The sequence below is a fragment of the Syngnathus scovelli genome, chromosome 12 (genome assembly GCF_024217435.2).
Source record: "Syngnathus scovelli strain Florida chromosome 12, RoL_Ssco_1.2, whole genome shotgun sequence".
Classification (NCBI taxonomy): Eukaryota; Metazoa; Chordata; class Actinopteri; order Syngnathiformes; family Syngnathidae; genus Syngnathus; species Syngnathus scovelli.
Window position 1 is genome coordinate 203,917 of NC_090858.1, and position 21,496 is coordinate 225,412.

At 45.6% G+C, this 21,496-nt stretch overlaps 3 protein-coding genes across 9 annotated transcripts; all 3 read right to left on the reverse strand.

Moving 5' to 3' along the window:
* Positions 1-223: 223 nt before the first annotated feature.
* On the reverse strand, positions 224-11,128 carry ncapd3 (non-SMC condensin II complex, subunit D3). The gene is made up of 35 exons (XM_049736087.1): positions 11,024-11,128; positions 10,337-10,509; positions 10,022-10,184; positions 9,777-9,943; positions 9,480-9,632; positions 9,342-9,403; positions 9,179-9,266; positions 8,882-9,015; positions 8,613-8,685; positions 8,405-8,530; positions 8,040-8,295; positions 7,562-7,600; positions 7,399-7,485; positions 7,220-7,293; positions 6,994-7,128; positions 6,700-6,920; positions 6,324-6,515; positions 6,159-6,256; positions 5,982-6,091; positions 5,658-5,765; positions 5,327-5,441; positions 5,127-5,216; positions 4,829-5,067; positions 4,591-4,670; positions 3,991-4,125; positions 3,737-3,870; positions 2,881-3,077; positions 2,693-2,803; positions 2,452-2,619; positions 1,809-1,924; positions 1,480-1,547; positions 1,277-1,324; positions 1,130-1,189; positions 879-927; positions 224-715 (listed from the first exon to the last, which is right to left on the reverse strand). The coding sequence occupies exons 1-35, from the start codon at positions 11,073-11,075 to the stop codon at positions 649-651; spliced, it is 4,188 nt and encodes a 1,395-aa protein (XP_049592044.1). The 5' UTR covers positions 11,076-11,128; the 3' UTR covers positions 224-648.
* A 1,778-nt stretch (positions 11,129-12,906) lies between these two features.
* LOC125978616 (ras-related protein ORAB-1) lies at positions 12,907-16,977 on the reverse strand. Its single transcript, XM_049736127.2, has 6 exons — positions 16,554-16,977; positions 15,309-15,381; positions 14,799-14,894; positions 14,467-14,562; positions 13,753-13,884; positions 12,907-13,427 (listed from the first exon to the last, which is right to left on the reverse strand). The coding sequence occupies exons 1-6, from the start codon at positions 16,565-16,567 to the stop codon at positions 13,227-13,229; spliced, it is 612 nt and encodes a 203-aa protein (XP_049592084.1). The 5' UTR covers positions 16,568-16,977; the 3' UTR covers positions 12,907-13,226.
* Positions 16,978-18,154: 1,177 nt separating this feature from the next.
* LOC125978613 (calcium homeostasis modulator protein 2) lies at positions 18,155-20,727 on the reverse strand. Of its 7 annotated transcripts, none has more exons than XR_007485096.2 (4): positions 20,498-20,686; positions 19,745-20,338; positions 18,993-19,489; positions 18,155-18,937 (listed from the first exon to the last, which is right to left on the reverse strand). XR_007485096.2 is itself a non-coding variant. In XM_049736124.2 (4 exons), exons 2-4 carry the CDS (start codon positions 20,294-20,296, stop codon positions 19,058-19,060), a joined length of 915 nt encoding a protein of 304 aa, XP_049592081.1. In that variant the 5' UTR covers positions 20,297-20,338; positions 20,498-20,692; the 3' UTR covers positions 18,155-19,057. The 7 variants fall into 7 exon arrangements, 3 of the variants coding, with proteins under 3 accessions (XP_049592081.1, XP_049592080.1, XP_049592079.1); XR_007485095.2 differs by having other exon boundaries at positions 18,988-19,489; positions 20,498-20,685; XR_007485094.2 differs by having other exon boundaries at positions 18,978-19,489; positions 20,498-20,685.
* Positions 20,728-21,496: the final 769 nt, after the last annotated feature.

A 21,496-nucleotide genomic window follows, 5' to 3' on the forward strand; every position in this document is an offset into this window, starting at 1 on the left:
GTAGGTGAAATGGCGCCATGTCGAGAAAATACGATATTCTCACAATATCCACAAAAGGCTTCGATGAACCTTTATTATCTTTGTAAACACTTTATTCTACTATTTGAACTCTTTGTTTGTAACGCTTTTGCAAACATTTTAAAGTCAAAGTGACTTTTCTATTTCTTACGACTAGACCGAATCACCGAATCAAATCATAAAGACAGGGAGGAAACAAACAAAGTTTGAAAATAGGACTTTTTTCAGATTTTATTTTCTTTTTTCAAAAAGGGTGTTTTAAAATGACAAGAGACAAAATGATTCCAATGTTCAGTATAAAATTTCAAATTGGAGACAATCAGAAAAGCTTTGGGCAGATGGGAAACCGAAGGGACGGCAAGATAAAATTCGAATAAAATAGCATAGCGCATGCGTCTGTATTGGAGTAAATACATACGTAGGTCCATCTGCTCCAAAGGACCTTACTTACAGGTGCTTCGAAGAGTAGAAAAAAAGGACAACCAACATAGAGTGTTAACGGACCCTAAAAAAACAAAAAGATTCTTAAGAGATTAAATAGGCTGCTCGCAATTCCAAAGTTAAAATAGACAACTATGTGATGGGGAGTGAAGACACACACACACACACACAGGTCAAAGCAAAGGTGGACTAAACGCTGCTTTTCTTTTTAGGACGGAAAGGGGACTGGTCATCCCACTGCCTCGGTCCAGAAGGTCTGGAACAGAAAAACATAGCAGAGTCCAATATGGAATAAGATGTCAATTCAAATTCAAACGGAAAGCCTTGAGCATCAGCATTTATTAAACGCAGCAACAAAATATTTTCATATTCTAGTGGCGGTAAAAAGCAATGTTGACACAAACAGGGGTTCGACTCACTGATTTCCATCTGACCGTACATGAAGAAGGCTACTTTCCTGGTGAGAACCTGTCAGCGCACAGAGACAACGTTCAACATCACGCACACCAACGTCTGACAAATATCAAGTAGGCTGGGCTGAAAACTCGTTACACTTTGGTTGGTACAGTCCGGTTTTCAGAGAGACACACAAGGTCAACTTCTTGACACAGGACCAGATCAATTAATGGGAACAACACATTCGTACAATAAGTGGAGGGAAAGGTCATACTTGTTTTATCATTGTAGATGGCACTGACTCCCTCCTCAAAAGTCACATTTATGCCCATATCTGGAAAGGTTGAGGTTTGGATGGAGAGACTAAGGTCAATCCAGTGAGGCAATAGCAACATTGCGAGCTAAGGGTTTGGCATCGTACCGTTTGGAGTGCTGATGGCTCTGCTGTTCACGACTCCTTGGGACTTTTCTGCAAGACACGCGTACGGAATGCTCCTTGTTTAGCAACTATTTGAGATATCCGCGTGTGCGTGTGCGGGTGCGTGTATATACACACACACACACATCATACAGTATATACACACACACACACATCATACAGTATATACACTTGAGCTGGTGCACCTGTTGTTCCCAGAGCGATGGAGTTTGACTGTCGTTCTGACCCGCTTCTGGCCAGGAGATGCCTCCGCCTGCGCCGCAAATTCATTTTCATAGTTACGCATATCCATAGTATTGTTCAGATTCACTTTCACGGCACATTCAAAGCACCTCTGATTCAATCCAGGCCGAAATGTGAGGTCGTCAACAACAAATCCACTTGAATGGTTTCAGGAAACTCTTTTTTGATTGAAAGATTTGTTGTCATTTTTTTTTTCACTTTTGCAGGTTAGCAAAAAAGACATGTTGAATTTCCAGAAGAAATGATGGCAACAACATATGTACATACGTACCTCTCACTCTGCCAAAGTCTTGCATGGAGCTGATTTGGATGTGGCGTGGACTGTGGCGTGGAAAAGCTGAAAGGTTGCAGATTCTTCGACAAAGCAGCAGAGCGGTGCGCCAAAGCCTAGCAGAAGATAGCCAGTCATGAAGTGCGGCAAATGAAAGACGACCACAATAGGCAATGCTTTGTGGTTTGCGGCATTGACTCAGAAATGGACTGGACTTTGTGAGTATTGATGTATTGTGAGTGGTCAGCTCCATCCATGCGCCCATCCATGCGCCCATCCATGCGCCCATCCATGCGCCCATCCATGCGCCCATCCATGCGCCCGTCCATGCGCCCGTCCATGCGCCCGTCCATGCGCCCGTCCATGCGCCCGTCCATGCGCCCGTCCATGCGCCCGTCCATCCGTCCGTCCATCCATCCGTCCATCCATCCATCCATCCATCCATCCATCCATCCATCCATCCATCCAACCACCCCTCCCTCCCTCCCTCCCTCCCTCCCTCCCTCCCTCCCTCCCTCCCTCCCTCCCTCCCTCCATCCATCCATCCCTCCATCCATCCATCCATCCATCCATCCATCCATCCAACCACCCCTCCCTCCCTCCCTCCCTCCCTCCCTCCCTCCCTCCCTCCCTCCCTCCCAACCTGAGCTGCAAGCATTTTGGAGTCCTCATTCAGGTTGCAGTTGTCCATGGGCTTCTCCGGATGGCGGTCCTTCCCTGCTTCCTTTAGGGCAAAGTCCACCTCTGCTGCTAATTGCTCATCCCCGGCAAAAAACTCCTTGACTTCTTGAGGGTAGTCCTGCATTGTCACCTAATACAAACAACAACATTTGGTGCCTCGTCTTTCTGTGTCGATGACCTCCTGAAAGTGCACCTGTAGCAACCTGCAGGTAGGCTGTGAGATCTTTGAGGACAGGAGACTGTCTCTGCTCCAGTAAGCGCTTAAGACTGACGACGAGAGGAACGGTGTCCTCCACGAAAGCCTTCTTCCTGACCTGGGGTTCAAAGAAGCAAGCTTCAAGTAGCTTTGAGCAAGCTGCAGCTGAACCTGGCATGATTGGCATTGACTCACCTGAGAAATCACCTTATTTTGAGCTGCCTGGAAAACTGCTTTTGCCATGGTGCTCATATTTTCCTCGTCTTGTTCCTCCCCTGCAGCGCTTCCAGTGGCCTGAAGCTTCATCTCTTTCAAAGTCAGTATGTTGAAGGTGTCTGATAAAATGTCTTCAGCATCTGCATTCAGTGGCAGCTCGTCATTGGCAAAGCAGGCTGCAATGGATGGAAAAGGGAAGGGAAGGGAAGGGAAGGGAAGGGAAGGGAAGGGAAGGGAAGGGAAGGGAAGGGAAGGGAAGGGAAGGGAAGGGAAGGGAAGGGAAGGGAAGGGAAGGGAAGGGAAGGGAAGGGAAGGGAAGGGAAGGGAAGGGAAGGGAAGGGAAGGGAAGGGAAGGGAAGAATCGTGCACATCACATCACGTCACCGAGACAAGTACGGCAATTTCAAAAGTGCTCATTGGTATGTATTCTCGGACTTTGCTCGTGCTTTGTGAAAGCAGCCCGGAAGACATTTGCAAGCATCTGATTTGGAAAACCATGCTGCTCTTGAAAACTCTTGAGTACTCTTGAATCTTAAAAACTCTTGAATCTTGCTTAACCGTTGTCTGGTTGTCTGTCAAATCACTAAAGAATAGCAAATGAACAAAAATGAATAGACAGTCAATCAAAGTTGGTTTGAAATAGTACACTTTCATTCAAATAGAATTCTGTCCGATGATTTGATGGAGTAATGTATTCTAACAATATTTGAGAGTGACAGCCGTGTAACGAACGCTTCATTGTCACGAGATCAGTCTTTGTCCACTTCAAGGGCTTTTGGCTCGATTGATTGGGTTTACTGCACAGCAAATTGCATTTGTCGCATTTCTCACTCACCCAGGACACTTTGGTTCATCTTATTGGTGATCTTGAAGCGTTGAGCATCCGTGAAATGGTGCAGTAGAAAGCGGTAAATCCGAAAACGTTTCTCGCGGTGCTGAGGCCCCTTTAGGGAGAAGCGAACTTTCCCACTGACGAAAAAAAAAAAAGGAAAATAAAAATACATACAAATACTGCAGTGTACTGGTTCACGAGAAAAAGCGGGAAGTGATCGAGCTCTTGGCTACTTGGCTCCTATTCTCATTCCTTACCTTTCAGTTTCAGTCAACTTGTAGGAATTGTGTCCACTGTACAAATTGAAGTGGTAGATGCACTCAATGAAATGCTGACAAAATATTTCTGGGCTCTTTTTCAGCAGTATGTGGACCAGGCAGTATTCACACAGACTGTACAGACAGAAAGGACAATGCGGTCATTTGACATGAGCAATGAAAGCAAAGATTTGACATGGTTTTATGTTGCCCTATCATCCAATTCATCTGCTGGCTGGCTGGCCGGCCGGCCGGCGGGCTGGCTGGCGGGCTGGCCGGCCGGCTGCTGCCGAATGCGCACGGTGATGAGCTCCTGGGAAGCTTCCATCAATACAGCCATGGACTGACTCAATCGAGTGACAAAAGTACACGCTTCCTCCTCAAAACAATGTATGCCTTCCCAGCAGCCCAGATCCAATCTATTCTTTTATGATCAGGAAGTCAAACTGGAGAAACAATACGTATGCTGGCAAGTCAAACGATTGATTCCGAGTGCATGAAAATGATTTGCGTGCGCTTCCTAAACGGTCAGCTCGATTGGCAGGCAACCTGCTATGATGTTCGAGGAAATCCAAGCACAGGATGTCAAATGTCATTCACCTGACGATGGCTGGGACAGGATCAACAAGCACCACCATGAAGCGGAAGAATAGAGAGCCCTTCCATTTTACAAACTCCTCCTAAAAAGAATCCAAACAGGGTTGGGCTTTTGTTAGCATGTCTAAAGGAGAGCGCGCGAGCGAGCGAGCGAGCGAGCGAGCGAGCGAGCGAGAGACATGCTATGCATTTCCAACAGAGTGTCACAACATCACAAACCTTTGGCCCAGTCTCTTCCTACCTGGAGGAGGTTGGTGAGCATGATGAGAGCATGCTCCCGGATGGTTGTTTGGTCGTCTCGTAGACAGGCGGAAATGTCGGGGATGTAGCGATCCACCATATTTGTGTATCGAACGCATAGGTCACACATGATCACCACAATGTTGTTGCGTACGGCCACTTCTGTACCGAGCTCCAGCTCTCTGGCGAACACGGGAAGGTACTTCTGGACCAGTTCCTCATGTTGCAGACACAGCTTACCTGAGCCAGTTGGAAAGTATTGGACAAAGGCAAATCAAGAACAGCACCAGATTGCTCACCCAAAGTAATGACGCCGTGGGCTCGGACTTTGGTCGGCAGCAAGTTGCTTTTGAAGACGGGAAGTGAAGCTGCTAGCTCATCTTGGCAGTCTGTCAATTGTAAATAGAGAAGACAACTGTGGATACAAACAACAAACATGAAGAAGAAGAAGAAGTGGGGGGAGAAAAAAAAAAAAAAAAGCCATGCAGTAATAGTGTACCTTGTGATTTGTCTGGATTTGGGATAAGGACAGATTCCACAAGCAAGATCATTCTTTTGGACACTCGAGCAGGACAGTTGAGTGAGGCAACACCAAAGGTGTGAAGGTGTTTCACCTGGAAGACACATTCCTTTCAGTGAGACACAATTATGAAACAATTTGCTTTTGAATTGGTGCGCTATTTGGAATGAACTGCTCAAACAGCCTCAATCAAAACATTGTTTGAGTGCAGGAATGGCCTCCAAATTGAAGAGTAGCATCATTTTGGGCGACACTGCTTTCTTGCAAACATACTACTAGTGACTGACCTATGCGAAAATGTATTTCTCACCATCAGCTCCTCATTAATGTTGTGGATTCCATTTTTGGTCAGGATTCTAGCGGCCAGATAAGACTCACAAATGGACACCAGCTCACCACAGTGACGATTCAGGAAAGCCTAAGGAAAAAGAAGGACGACCTTGTCATCTTTCCTCAAACGTTTGTCGGTTTGATTGAATTCATTTGGCGATAGCACAGAAGAGTGCAAACGTTCTTTCCGTTGGGCTCGTCAACGCACGTAGTCAAATATTTATTCTACCCTTTACAAGGGACAAAGTTAGTTAGTTAGTTCGTGGACAAGTAGTACACTCTGTTACTGAAAGCAAACTCCAACCTGAGTTTGCTCGACATCTTCACTGCTGCCAATTTGATGCAGAGTATCTATTGCAGCACTGATAGCCTCAAGAGACATGGTGAAGGACTTCAGCCAACGCATCATATCATCTGCAGACCAAGCAAAAATGCATTCAGAAACAGCTCGGACAAAGGTGACGACGGTTCCGTCGCTCACCGACAATCCGAGCCTTTGTGTCTTCGTTCAAGTGAGCAGAAACGTCTCCAATCACACCCAGAATGTGACAGCAGGTTGTCGCGCTCACATTTTTGGAACTGGGGAAGGCAAGATGATGAGTACATCGCACCCATGTTTGCAGATGCTAAATGTAGCCCACCCTACCTGACCATGTTGTCCCAGGCATCCATGAGTTTGCCGTATGGAATTTTGGGAGATGCAGAAACCACCTTGGAAAGCAGCAGCCAGGCTCCACTACTGTGATCAGCCTCCGTGTGCGAAATCAGATTAGTTACAAATGTTTCGGTGAACTTGTTTTGTTTGGTCCAGATGGTGATGGCCCGACTGAAATATTGGCTAGAGAGCAGAAACAAACCAACAAATAATGACGAGCATACTAATCACGCTCTCTCAATAGAACTAGAACGCCCGTTGTTTACGCACGTACGCACGCACGCCCGCGCTCGCTTTGAAGGTACTCAAAGCTGACGCGATCTCATTCAAGTCCATGCTTGCGGACCAATGAAAGAAAGCGCCAAACCTAAGGTTGCGACACTCGTCGCAGAGCAGATTTAGCAGCTTCCAGGTCAGCCTCTGACTGCTATCAAGATGGCGGCAGGCGGCGTACGCTTTGACCTGGCTGAGCAAGATGTGGTCGAGAGCCTCCAGGGCCTTCTCCTGGACGGAGCTCTCGCAATCTTCAACCGCCGGTACCACGCCCAGCAGCCACGCCTTCTGCGCCAGGCTGCAATCCGGTTTAGCCTGCGAGTGGTCGTTGGCAGTGGATGAAGCGAGCGCTTCCGCGCGCTCGCTCCATCTGAAAAGGCGCACTCACGTGAAGGATCTCGCCCACGCATTGCAAGGCTTTCTTTCTCACAGACACAGCCGGGTCTCGGCAGCGCTCCGAGAGCATAGAAAGGTTCTCCCAGCTCGTTGGGATCACGCCGTGCTTCAGAAGACCTACGAGGGCCTGGAAAAGGCAAAGAGAAAAGGAATGGAACCATCCGTCCCCATATGGACATGGAGAGCGTGCACGGAAGGACGGGCTCAGGTCAAACTACCTGCAGTGCTGATTTGCGAACATTACACTTGGAGTCTTGCGCACGCCGCACGAGAAGAGCGATGTTCTCTCTTGCTTCATTGGAAAAAGAAAAATCATCATCATCATCCGTGTCACCAGAACCATTGGCGTTCACAAACAGCGGTGCCTCCAACCTTTGGCGCATTTAGCAGGACTCACCATCGCAGACAGAGCTCTCGGCGCTCGCGACCTCCACAGTCCTGAACGGCAAGGTCTGGAAGCTTTTCTGTGGATGCTGGGAACCGCCTGAAACACCCACCGTTCAGAAATGCATTCATCTGGACATGTTGCACAAAAACCACAGAGCCCTACCAAACTTTACCTTCTGTACTTTCCCCTTCCAATAGAGTTTGGGTTGCAGCTAGAAGAAAAGGGTCATTTAGTCATTCTGCAGGACCAAAGGACAATCGCCGTACGAGCTTTCCGTCACATTGAATTGAAAAATGAAAACACCACCGTACGGTGGTTTATTTCGGTCACTATAACATCATCATCGGCCCATCACTGATGTATAATTCCATCGTTCTATTTCAATGTTTTAGGGAAAATCTACTTTTAGAAGACGCAATCAATCGTATTTTTTCATTGCTATTGCAAAATAAATGTCGCCCAGATGGGGTGAAAAGTGAAAAGAACCCCATCCAAAAATGCGTTTGACAAATTGGTTTTTTTCTTCTTTTGCAAAACGATTGAAATCAGATGCTATATGGGCAACATTCTGAATCCAAGATATTCATAGTTGATGTCATTATTCTGTATTATATGAAAAGGGCAATGTTACAGGGAAAAGCAATCTTTACTGGCAGAGAAGAGGCTTTGGATCGCGCAGGTAGCATTGAGTGAAGGCAATTCCAGACACTGAGCCAGGCAGGCCAGGACGTGGCTTTGGACAGTGGCGGAGTGGTCATTGCGTCGAGCGAACAACAGCTTCTGGATGAGGAAGCGATGCGGCAGGTAGCGGGCCAGAGCCGCGTGCTCGTCACATTCCTCCGGCCTCCTCTCCGGCTGCCCCAGTACAACCATCGTGACATCCACAGAGAACAGGCGAGCCACCATCTACCAAAGCAGCCGTTAATCGTTTGTCGTCGTCTTCGTGGCGGTCTTTTACAAGTGCCCATCGAGATAGGGAACATTGGATCGTACCTCGTGTACGGGTGGGGATTACCTTGGATTGTCTGGAGAAGTCATACAGCCACTTGATGAAGTGCGCATAGTCCGTACTTGACATCTCTGATATCAGCGTGCCAACGGCTTGGGCCGCGTGGTTTCGAAACTCCCATTTTTCCACCACCTCCACCCCGTGGAAAAAGACATGGGAGAAGGTGAGCAGGTGGCATCGAGCGCCACGCAAATGGTGGGGCTGAATGACTCACCTGAAAACAAATGTGCTGCACGAGCACTTTTAAGAGAGGAAGTGCCACTTGTTTCAGCTCGTTCACAATGTGACTACGATTCCAAATGGAAAGAATGACAATTACAAGATTGATACGCATCCAACACCTTTGCCTTTGTTTCCAGACGTTCATCTGTAGGCCCTACAATTCAATCAGCTCATTTATAGTCAGATCTTAGGAGCTAGCTGCACAGTATATGTAGTAGCCATTTGTCTCGTCCATTTGCCAACCGTCATTCTACTCTTTACCAGACAAAGCGGATGGCTTGATCCCGTGCGGCGAGTACTGCGTGGCTGAGTACCAGCAAGGTCGGTCTGCTTCTGTCCTCTTTATTCATCATCAGGATTACGTAGAGAAGTCGGTGGAAAACCCTCCTCAGCGACTGGACGGACACAGACAGACAGACAGACACAGACAGACAGACACAGACAGACACAGACAGACACAGACAGACACAGACAGACACAGACAGACACAGACAGACACAGACAGACAGACCGAGATGAAGCGGATACTCCGGATGTCAGTATGTGAATGAAAAGTACTTCTTTTTGGTCTCCGTGTTTCGGTGCGCAAATCAGCTGCAGGCCGTAGAAGGCCATCTCGGGAACGCTCCGCAGTTCTCGGACGTCTCTGTGGATCCAAACCACGTAAGCGCCAGCTTGGGCTAGAAACGATGAAGGGAAAACTCAAATAGGAGCACCGTACCGTTCGGCAGAAAAGTTAGGCTCTCCGATGACTGGTTCAAAGTAAATCAACTTGGTAAAAATCTGCAGACAAAATGAAACGGGTTGATGACAAACAGATGAGGCCGGCTGGCTGGCCGGCCGGCATCGTAAGCATTACCTGGACGCAACGGCAAGCACTTTGCGCTTTGTCTTTGAGCGACCATGTCTGCAAAAGTCGGAGAAGACTTTGGACCAGAAGAACCAGCGCATCTCGGATCTTATTTAGGTCTTGACTCGAGAAGATGAGCTCCTCTTCCTCATCGACTTCCATCTGCAGGCGACAGACACACCTATGCGCATCACTATCGGCCGACATTATTCACTGAATGCGCTTGGAAGAAAAATGGTTGAAACTGTCACGCTGAGTCTACAGCCGCCGTTGAGATCAACCAGACGGCTCTTTTAATCGGCAGACCTCTTGAGTTTCCTTCCGGTGTGGTTTGGAACGCTTGCCCTCTGCCTGAGAAGTCTTGACAGTGCCCTTCTTGCGCTTTTTGCCAAAGTCTTGAGGCCAGCAGTGAGCGCTTGCACTCAAGCAAGCGTCCAATAAAATCTCGTGAAAAACCTTGTTGCCAATGCTTCCTAGAAGACAGATAGCGACCGTCATCTGTCCAAGTGTTCAACACAAACGACGGATGTCAAAGCATACTTTCCATTTACCTGGGATTCCAAGCAGCAACAGATAGAGAGAAGCAGCATGAAGGCTAGCCACCCTCTGCTGAACATTGGCTGCTTTGGCTTTTCCCGGCAAAACAAAGAAGGACAGCACAGCCACCAAAGACTGCACCGAAACACCATTCTCCCTCAGCTGCATCCAGACACTCTAGAGAAAGAACAAAGAGGCTTGACAAAAGCATTTTCATTCCAAATGATTGCGGAGCATCTACAGACAGTGCTGAGTCGCACTCCCTTTCTTGTTCTTCGTTCCCTGATGCACGCACTCTGCACATCACAGCGCGCACCAAATATGTATACCTGAAAACTGGCATCGGTGCTAGGAGACTGTTGTTCCTCAGAAAGCGCCAGCAGATGCGCGTAGAGTCTTCTGAAATCTTCCTCTCCGCAGGCTGCCAATTCCTCCTCTATGTTATCATCGTCCATCGGTACCATCTCTGTAAATTCTGCATCCCACACTGCATTCACCCAGGCTGAAAAGAAATACATACAGAAATAATCAAAGTTTATTACATTACCAAGAAGAACAATAAGTAGTTCATATCCACCATAGTTGTCAGTCGTTACAATACTCAACGTTAAAACAAAAGTGGCATTAATTAACATAACATGCATGCTTTGTGGCTTTCTCGGTCAAGCCAGTCGTATCGTTCAAACGTTGTATCCCAAATACGCGCAGTGTCGGCCAGGAACTTTCTCAATGTCAATTCAAAATTCCTTAGAATGGCGTTTTTTGTTTACAGTAAAACAACTAAATACTATGACTCAAAATGAATATCGATACTGTTAAGTACAATCAATGTCAATAAAGCCCGCTGTGCCCTTGGTCATGCTTAAAGTAAACAAGAAAGTAGTTAAGAATGTACAAGTGTAGTCATAAAAAGAGAAAGAATATAGATTATCCATGGAACGAGTTCAACTCGTGGCACTCATACCTTTAAGTTACGCGTAATTTTGTCTGCAATTATCTCGTATTCACAATTTTACCTTGTGGGACTTCGTGAAGCTTCAAAAACCGCAATGGAGACGTCAACTCCATTTTGAATAAAACCCGCCACCGGCCAGTTTTGCACTTGCGCAGTACATATCGGTTTCATCGGAAATGACGTCATTACCCGTGCCCGAATTCGCAGGCTGCGTCCTCGATAGGACGGTTTCTGGCGACGGAATGTCCTTTTCGGAACGCCCGGCCACACGTCACGTGACACACGACCGCAGCCTTGAAACCGGCCTTCGTTTCCATGACGACGGCCTTGTTTCGTTCTTTCAATCATCCATTTTCACTCAGTTTGGGGCTTGATTGAATGTGACATGGCATCAGGCGATCCAAAACACTATTCCAGTAGCTTTAACATATTTGAAATAAAAATATATTCCCAGAGAGTCTTTCAAACTGAATCCAGTTGCCTTTATTATGAAAACAAGAGAACATTGTATTTATAGGAAATTCTGCACTTAGGTTACCAACATACACAACCGTTTGCAAACAGATCTTATGTAGCGGTCAAATTACCCCAAATGTAGAATAAATAATTGTGTAGTCTTTACAATGCATCTCAACAAGAATCACAGAAGGACCTTTTCATTTTATAGTCTTGGAGTACATTATTTTCTGTTTAGTATTACATATTGAATCAAGACAATTTTAAGAATGCATTAGATTACTGAACAGATGTGAGATCTGACATATGGGTCTATACATATCTATATATATCTATATATATATATAGATATATATAGTATACGTGTATATATAGTACTATTACTACTACTAGCAATAGTACTATGCAATAGTACTTGTAATATGACCACCTATAATTCAGTTTGTATCAATATATCTATATCTATCTATATATCTATATATACACACATACATACACACACACACACACACACACACACACACACACACACACACACACACACACACACACACACACACACACAAATAACAGGAAAAAAAAAATCCCTCACCCCGTGGGGATGATGTGTATGGGTTCTTCGGGCTCAGGTCCCCTCCAAGAGAAAGTGGCAAGTTTGAGGGTTCTCGGTCATAAATGTTGTCTACTCGTACTACTTCAACTACTAATAAGAAAAATTAAGATAATGTGCAATTCTCTCAATCCGCCCAATGCATTTGGCAGACCCAAGCTGAAGAAGATTTACACATATGTACACACATCCGCACAAGTATGCAAGGTTTTTTTTTCCTGTATATATACGTGTGTGTGCGCGCACGTGTGTGTGCGCGCACGTGTGTGTGTGTGTTGTGTGTATATATATATATATATATATATATATATATATATATATATATATATATATATATACACACACAACACACACACACACACACACACACACACAGACAGACGTACACACACACATTTGTGCACATAGTACTAAAGTTGAGATGCTGTATTGTGAAACATCTATGGCTGATGAATTGGGGGGAGGCTTCATATGGAGGCAGAATAGATAGGTAACAGAATGACAAAAGGAAAGCCAAAACAAGATAATGAGCGGCATACAAAAGAAAAAAAAACTTCACGAAACAAATTGTTAGCAACTCAAAATGGAATGCAGTGATGCGTGCGCGCCACACACACACACACACACACACACACACGCACGCACGCACGCACGCACACACTTGTGGAGTCTGATGAGCAGGTGGAATAAAACTAGTGTGAGTGAAGTGAGCCAAATGGGATGGATAGATAGATAGATAGATAGATAGATAGATAGATAGATAGATAGATAGATAGATAGATAGATAGATAGATAGATAGATAGATATTGGTTGTCTGGGCCAAGTCTGGTGAAATGATCACCGTTTGATCCAATTTGTCATCAATAGCAGGACAGGGTGACAAGACGAAGGCTTTATTTGTTTTTGGTAGTGTGCTACATTATGGTAGAAATACAGGCAACTTCATCTTGTTCTCACATAAGCATGTGATTCATGTCATGTGATTCATGTCATGTCATGTCATGTCATGTCATGTCATGTCATGTCATGTCATGTCATGTCATGTCATGTCATGTCATGTCATGTCATCCCTACCCGGTCAGGTTGCGGTAGAGGAAGATGGCAGCCAGGCGTACCGACTGACCGAGCGAGCGAGCGAGCGAGCGAGCGAGCGTCGAATCAATCGCCAGCGGGACGGGACGGGCTGCGCTTTTGCGCTCAACAGCAGCCGCCCGATGAAGGCTTGACGGTGGTTCCGGGCGTCAGCTTCATGCTGGGCTTCTCGCCACCGCCGGCCGCGGCGCCAGGGCCCATTCTTTTTTTAATCTCTGCAGCCATGGTCATGAAGGCCTGCTCCACATTGGTGGCGTTCTTGGCACTGGTTTCCAAGAAGGGGATGCCCAAAGAGTCTGCAAACTCCTGGGTAGGCACCAAAAGAAAAGAAAGTTGACAGCAAAGACTCGGTCGGATGCACTACAGCCGCAAGAGAAATATAGAAAGTGGAGCTTCCTGATGGTTCACGTTTCCTTTTTTCACGGCAGATGAAAAAAGGCCAAACTGAAAAGTCCAAATTGCCCAGAATGATTGGTCATTCGAAAGAAATACATGAACCCTTAGCAATTTCAATAGACTACGTACGTTATGTATTTGTTGGCAAATGTGGGCTCGAGCATTCCTAATAAATGTGAAAAAAGTATTTCCAAATCGGCAAATCCACGGATGCTGAATCATGAGTACGCCTTACCTTGGCTGTTGTGTAATCCACCACCTTCTTTGTCGTCAGGTCACACTTGTTGCCTACCAACAACTTGTTGACATTTTCACTGGCATAGCGGTCAATCTCCTGTAGCCATTGTTTAACATTATTGAAGGATTCCTGTGACGTCAAAAAGAAAGAAAGCGCACCATCAATTTACTGAACTGCATCACATCAAACAAAAACGGGTACAGTTGCCATCATTTTGGCCCATCTGCCTCATATATATATATATATATGGCCTCACATTTAAAGTGAGGCCATGACAGCATCACATTTGAACAAATCCAACCATTGACCACACTTTGTACACAAATGTGACCGACCTCTAAGTAAATATGTGCTTGATTACGCGTGCGCTGAAGTGATCGTAATTTCAGTCGACAGCAGGTGGCAGTACAGGACAACATGCAAGGATGTTTGGATTTGGATGAAACATGAAAAGGAACGGACATCATCAACGACTGTCATTTCTTGAAACGACCACACATTGAGTGCAAGAAGAAGAGGAGAGAGAGAGAGAGAGAGAGAGAAAAAAAGAAAGCCATTTGGTCGTGTACTTCCTTCCACCTGCTGTGGACCTCCTAATAAGAAGAATATTCATTTGAACCACTGCTGCACTACATTAGAGCCATAGAAATCGGCACTTGTATTCAAATAGAATAGGTCGAGTGTTTCAAAGTAAGAAATGCTTTCACTTACTTGATCTGTGACATCATACACTACAATGATACCGTGAGCGCCTCGATAGTAACTGGACGTGATCGTACGAAACCTTTCTTGGCCTGCTGTATCCCACTGTTCAAGGTAAAACCAAAAAAGAAAAAAGGGGTGAGGATGTTACGTCTCTTATTCATTTTTAATGTATTATTTAATATTTTACTATGATTGAACTTTTGCACTTTTAAAATCAAGATGTCATTTGTTTAAAAAAAGAATGAAGAAGCAAGCAAAAAAGAAAGGCAGGCTGCCATTTCCTGAACATTGACGTTTGCTTTATATTTCGAGAACTTGACAAATAGTGCGTGACTTACAATCTGAAGTTTAATGGTCTTTCCATCGAGTTCTATGGTCCGTATTTTGAAGTCCACACCAATTGTGCTAATGTAGCTTTCTGTGTATGTATCGTCCTAGGCAAGGAGGGAGGGAGGGAGGGAGGGAGGGAGGGAAGGAGGGAGGGAGGGAGGGGAAAAACAGGGGGATTTAGTCACACATGCAAAGAATGTGCAATGAAACATGATGAATATGAAGAGGCCTTTTCAAACACGCTAATAAGCAACCAGTCCAATTTTGTTTTAGCCACACTTTGCAGAGAAGTGGCAAAATAGAACAAGTATGTCCGTAACACAATTCTTGCATGCAAATCTGTTGAAGACCCCATCGCATCTTTTCCCATACGCACATCATACTCTCTCTTTCTCTTTCTCTGTCTCTGTCTCGCTCTCTTCCAGTGAGACATGGAGGAATGCGTGATAATACAACTCAACTATGGTCTTAAGAGGGATTACAGAGGGCTAGTCATATTCTTGAAGAATTATACTTACGGCAAATCGGAGCAGGAGACAAGATTTTCCAACACCAGAGTCACCAATCAGGAGCAGTTTGAATAAATAGTCACTGTAAAGGACAGACAGATAGAAAGAAAGATTGATAGATAGATAGAATGTGTTGGTCAATTAAGATCAACATGTTAAGTCGTTTGTGAATTGTTCAAAGAAATATACTCTTCCTTAGTCATAAAAACAGAAATTGCAAAGGAATTACAATTTGTGACCCCAGACAGTCACAACAGTCACATATTTCAAATATTGCCACAGTTGACCCCCTCTTCAATATTCAGGCCATTCTAAGGAATGTGTGGAATAAATATTGCAAAAAAGTTCTTCAAAGGATAGTAAATGAGAATGAAGTGTCAAAAATGTGTTTACTATGTGCCATTGTGCATGTTGAAAGCAAAAAATACCTGGGTAATTTGGAATGGATGACGAGACCTAGAAAACAAAAGCTAATTGCTCAACTTTACTATGGCATGGCATGGCATGGCCCGGGCATGTGACCTCATGATCTCATGACCAAGACACTGACTGACCTCCGGAGGGAGGGAGGCTCGACTTCGACCCACCCTCCACGATTGAAATATATCAACAAAGATAAAGTCTCAGGGAATTTAGACGCTTAACTTGCGACGCAATGACATTTCTGTTTTGCTCGCTCAAAGAAGCCTGGTCTAGCATCAAATGTCATATTAGAGTCCAATTCAACGAACCAGTGCCACCGGTTCCCTAAGCCTAACAAAACATGAATATTTGAGGTTCGCGATCCACTGTCGTCTAACAAGAATGATTCGTAGTTCCAAGTCGTGTGGCCCGCCCAGGTTTGCATCAATAGCGTCCAGATGTCGTGTTTTTCTCTCAGGAACCAAACACAGCAGTAAGAATAAAGATCGAAATGACAGTCAAAGCTGTCAAGATGTTTAGCGATGCAAGTTTAGAGCCCCTGCCTACAACCTGCCATAAGCCTTTTATGACACAATGCTTCAACTACGTTTTTGTTAGCATGGAAGCAGTCACCGGGCAACACAAATAAGAAGAAGAATAAGCAAAAAGAATAACAACCAATGTGTCATTCATCATCAGAGACGTCGGTGGTAGGTTCCGGTGGCCAGACGCAGTCAGCTGACGTTAGCTGCTAACGTAGCTTCACCTAAGAGCTATTGCTAACTTGTTTGTTGTACAGCCAAGCGACACACTCAAACGTGACACCACATTGGTCATCAAAAAAGTACTTACTATTCTGGATTCATTGTGGAGCTGTTGAAAAGTGTGTTAGCGTCTTGTGCGGGGGAAGATTTGATATGATGTGTGCAAAGGGTAGCGGTGGCTAACTTCGACGGCTCCCAGAAGCACGGCGGCCGGCTAGTTGTTGCTCAATGCTAGCTCGCTCGCTCGCTCGCTCCAAATTCCAAAATGGCTGCGGCTGACTCCAAGCAGGAAGCACTTAACGGTAGCCAACTCAGCAGCACGGTAGACAGTGGAACAATCGCTGCGCAGCCTGTCTGTCGCTCCGTTTATTTGACAAAAGCTAAAGAAACAAAGAAAGAAACAAAGAAAGAAAGAAAGAAAGATAGAAAGATATGCACTAAAAAACGAAGCGTCCGTTCTCTCTCCGAATCGGGAAGTCGTTCGTGCAGCGGAAAAGTGTCAGTCGGACGGAAACCGCTGACGTCATCAGTGAAACGTGGCAAAGGGATTTCTCGTCGTGTCAGTCCAAGTCCTTCTGTTGGTTTCAACAGCGTCAAATCTGTCTGTTGACAATACATTTGGACAATTATTTTTCTCCGGTCTTTACTTGATAGAATTAAGTATGTGTCGCTTTTTTTCTTTGGGTGATCCACCAATAAACAATTTCATGTCAAGTAACCGTGTACTTCAGCTCTATCTATCTATCTATCTATCTATCTATCTATCTATCTATCTATCTATCTATCTATCTATCTATCTATCTATCTATCTATCTATCTATCTATCTATCTATCTATCTATCTATCTATCTATCTATCTATCTATCTATCTGTCTGTCTGTCTGTCCACATCCATAAATACAAAAAGGAAGACAGACAGACAGACAGGCAGGCAGACAGACAGACAGACAGGGAAGGAGCGAGGGAGGAAGGAAGGCATGTTGAAACAAACAAACAAATAAACAACATGCCTATTTCAAATGTAAAAGAGGTATGAAAATAGTGGGAAGGAAAAGAGGACAAGTGATCAATTTGGAAAAAAGTCCAATAAAATGAATATTTTATCGTATCATTGTCTTTTTACAAAAAAAGCCCCAATTGAAAATAAAGATATTTTTCAAAAGTAAAAGCGATTGAAATTTTGCCCCGCGGCAAATGTGCTGAAAATAGAGCCCAAAAGTGTCACATGATCCAAGTCTTCCATTGTGGCAGAGCTCAGCTCTCATCCGGTCTGACTCGCTGCCGAAAGAAGATTTTGATGATCATGTCGTATTCTTGTGACATACGACATGTGACAACTTGTGATAAAAGGCTAGTGTTATTCTGCGGGTGTTGGGGACGTTGTTAGTGTCACATTTTTAGGAGTCACTGCTACTTTTGAAATTGAAATAACATGTTTTGACTTTTTTTTCCTCCATGACGTTCAAACAAATGTGACGTATGAAACCAGGTCATACAAGAATTACAACTGGCAAATGAAATCATTGCAATTGATGGGCAACAATTTGCGTACTCGATGTATCGGTCACCATTTGTGATGAAAGTGAAGGGATTGTTTGAAGAGACTGACTGACCGACCGACCGACCGACCGACCGACCGACCGACCCACAAAACACATCACGAGTGAGTCGGATAGAAAACCAAACAACCACATTTGCTACTTTAATGGGGACATATTATTTCATATGGACTTGTCAATGTTTGAACGCAAATAGTTAGGTGTCTGCAATGGCCACCCACTCTTGGAAAACGAACAATTCTTTGAGTAGAGGATAAGTGCTCTTTAAAACATCAAATCAAAAGTTGAGTCATGAAGCAGTTAGCAGGATTACACACAGCATTTCGACGTATTTTCTTTCACCAACCGTTCAGACAGCACAAGACAAAAGTAAGCGTGATTTCATTTGAAAGCTTGTTAAGACTAAGGACGTGTGCCTTCAGTTGAGTGGGTGAGTGAGTGAGTGAGTGAGTGAGTGAGTGAGTGAGTGAGTGAGTGAGTGAGTGAGTGAGTGAGTGAGTGAGTGAGTGAGTGAGTGAGTCATTGAAGAATGGTGAATGACTGCTGCTAATTGGCTGCTACTAACACAAATAGCATCATCCTCTGCGTCGAGTGTGGTCTGCGCCGGCCGCAGCCCGTTCAACAGCATTCTTATCATCAATAGTCACTTTGGCATTGCTAAGACAACAAATCAAATATCGGCACGTAATAAGTACAATTCTAAGGTTTGGACACCGTATTTTCAAATATATGGTGAGGAGGAATGCAACTGGCTCACAATGACAGTGAGAGGAGAGGAGAGGAGAGGAGAGGAGAGGAGAGGAGAGGAGAGGAGAGGAGAGGAGAGGAGAGGAGAGGAGAGGAGAGGAGAGGAGAGGCAGCTGGCTTTAAATTGAATCATTGAGCCACTTTAAGTCAAGTGCAGGCTTGAAGTGCCAGGCCAGGCCAGGCCAGGCCAGGCCAGGCCAGGCCAGGCCAGGCCAGGCCAGGCCAGGCCAGGCCAGGCCAGGCCAGGCCAATCCATGTTGCAGTGATGGCAGTCATTTGGATTGTGCTAGGCAATTAAACTGTCAAACACTTGCATTTCTTTATCAAAGTCCTCCTCCCGGGCGCTCTGCTCGTTGTATGTGGCCCATTTGTTAAGTCTGCTGTATAGAGGTAGTCCATTCTTCTCCCTGTAAAGGTAGACACCGCTCACTCTGTTCCACTCGCTGCTGCAGATGGGACTCGCCGCGGCCTGGTGTTCCAGCACGTGTTCCTTCTCATCGTTCTCCAGAGCCACGAAACCGAAGAAGCTCTCCACATACTTTGCAGCCATGAGTTGGGCGTGGACGGCGGCCGTACGATGAAAGAGGGTCTTTTCGTTGGCGCGATACTTCTTCCAGTATTCTTCCTGCTGGTAGCCAAGGGGCGATGAGCAATGTCTCGTGCACATGACTAAGAAAACCATCAAAGACGTCCCGGCAACCACCAGCCAGCCAATCAGCTGAAAACATACAATCGTTCAGTCAGACAATTGTTGGGTATGCTATTTTTGCACGATTAGACTTTGAGTATGTTAGTCTGCGGCGAGCGCCGCGCCGCGCCGCGCGCCGCGCCACACCCTCTTGCTGCTCAAAATTCAGCTTGTGCCACGTTTTTATTAATGAACCAAACCAAAATGTCTACCGTTCTTTTTTTTCTTCTCAAATGACTAGTGGTGAGAACATGCCACAGACAAAGAAAGGTTGTTTTCCACTACCTGTGACTCATATTTCAGACGTCGGTCAATTTCTGCCCAAAAGCCTTGCAGATCGGTCGGAACGCTTTCCTTGCAAGGGAACTTTGCCATGTCCTCCGAATAATAACCAGGCGGGAAGCCCTTGACGCTGCCGGGGTCGGTAAACTCGCTTAGCGCGCACGTGTACGCCAGACCCTGCAGCAGGGATAGGACGGTCCACGTAAGAGGCGCCACCACGGCTCGACCCACAATACTGCCCAGTACCGCGAAGGCCGCTGCTGTGGACAGTTTCCTGAACCTCCGGAGGCGGCACTCTGACACTAGATCCCAAGTTCTCTTGTTCAACATGACTCCAACGATGAAAAACGCCAAAGCCGGCGCACCGATGGCAGCGATGCCGTAGTAGTAGTTTCTCCCAGGGGAACACGGGCAATCGAAAGCAAAAACGTTGTACGCCGTCTGGCTCGCCACAGTGCCCAGAGCAATCAGACCGTTAAAGATCATCACATCTTTGCTCTTGAAGAAGAGAGACGCAAATTTAAAATTCTGCGTGACAAGGGCATAAGCGGCCATGTTTGGGATGTTGGGGTAAGATCACTGAAGCAAGCTGTCAAGCTAGAAAGGAAAGGAAAAGAAGATGGAGAGATTAAAAGTCTTACATTTGCTTCTCAAATCACATCATCTATCATTTTCAAGTGTAAAAACATTGACATCACATGCACACATGTCATAAACCATATTACTTGGTCCAAAAAGTCAGTCATGCTAACTTACAGCCTTCCACTATCCTCAGGCAAAACATGTGACTGGACTTGTAGAATCCATTTAGCGATACCTTCTGTGCAGATGGCGTCGAAAAAAGCCTCTTTTTCCAGCTGCAGGACAAGTCTTCCTTCTGAGCTCAACTTTGAGTTTGTGTGAGCTTTGTGGGCACCGATGATGACTCACAGCAAGGCCCTGCCCTCTGGTTTCCTCCCCAGTGAAGAAAAAAAAAAAAAAAAAACCTACAAGTGAAAACGCGTGCAAACACAGCCAAGTCAGGAACTGGAAAAGCTTGCTCGCCCAATGCATGTAACCTAATAGGTCAAATATTAGTGATTAGCATGGAAAACCTTGACAACATATGATGTAGCCTTAGAGGGAAAAACAACAGTTATCAAGGAAGGAGACTCTAAGCGGAGTGGAGCACAATACACATCTCCGTTCACATAATACTACGGATTACACTCGTGCATACTCTACTAATTCTATTGCATGCGTATTGGAGGCCTGAGAAGGAAGTCTCAACATGTAAAAATGGCAAACTATTCATTGGAGAGATGCTAGAGGGCTTTTTATGCGGTTGGCAACTGTCAGCAGCCGCGCCGTGCCGTGCCGTGCCGCGGCGTGCCGCCCCGCCCCGCCCCGCCCAAACCCCCACCCAGCTCAAGAGGTACGTCCAACTCTTTGTTCGCTCTGCCATCTCCCCTTACCTTACATGCATGCCTGTGTTAGGTCGGGTTCTCTGTGTGCTGCGCAAATACAATATAGTACGTAGCTGCACAGTTGACTTTCCCCTTGAGAGTAGAATATTTCCAAAATACCGCCCGGCGGCCGACCTCAAATGGGATGAGGCATTAGGTTTTCATGAGAAAATGTCTCCCTCTAAATAAATACTCGAACCTTTTGAACCTTTCAAATGTTTGGGTGTCTCTGTTGGTGTGCCTGCATGCGTCTTAGTGCGTATTTGTCAAATGAATTGCAATAAAGAAGAGCAGTGGAGCACCGGTTCAG

Bases quoted from the DNA above. Each gene is read 5' to 3' on its own strand.
- LOC125978613 (XM_049736123.1), bottom strand. From the start codon at position 20,296: ATGGCCGCTTATGCCCTTGTCACGCAGAATTTTAAATTTGCGTCTCTC. The intron at 19,490-19,744 runs GTAGTGGAAAAC...GTATGTTTTCAG, and splicing joins GTCTGAAATATGAGTCACAG to CTGATTGGCTGGCTGGTGGT.
- LOC125978616 (XM_049736127.2), bottom strand. The intron at 14,895-15,308 runs GTAAGTATAATT...CTCCTTGCCTAG, and splicing joins GTCTCCTGCTCCGATTTGCC to GACGATACATACACAGAAAG. The intron at 14,563-14,798 runs GTAAGTCACGCA...TACCTTGAACAG, and splicing joins AGACCATTAAACTTCAGATT to TGGGATACAGCAGGCCAAGA.
- ncapd3 (XM_049736087.1), bottom strand. From the start codon at position 11,075: ATGGAGTTGACGTCTCCATTGCGGTTTTTGAAGCTTCACGAAGTCCCA. The intron at 6,257-6,323 runs GTAGGGTGGGCT...TGCCTTCCCCAG, and splicing joins GCCTGGGACAACATGGTCAG to TTCCAAAAATGTGAGCGCGA. The intron at 1,190-1,276 runs GTACGATGCCAA...CAACCTTTCCAG, and splicing joins AGCCATCAGCACTCCAAACG to ATATGGGCATAAATGTGACT.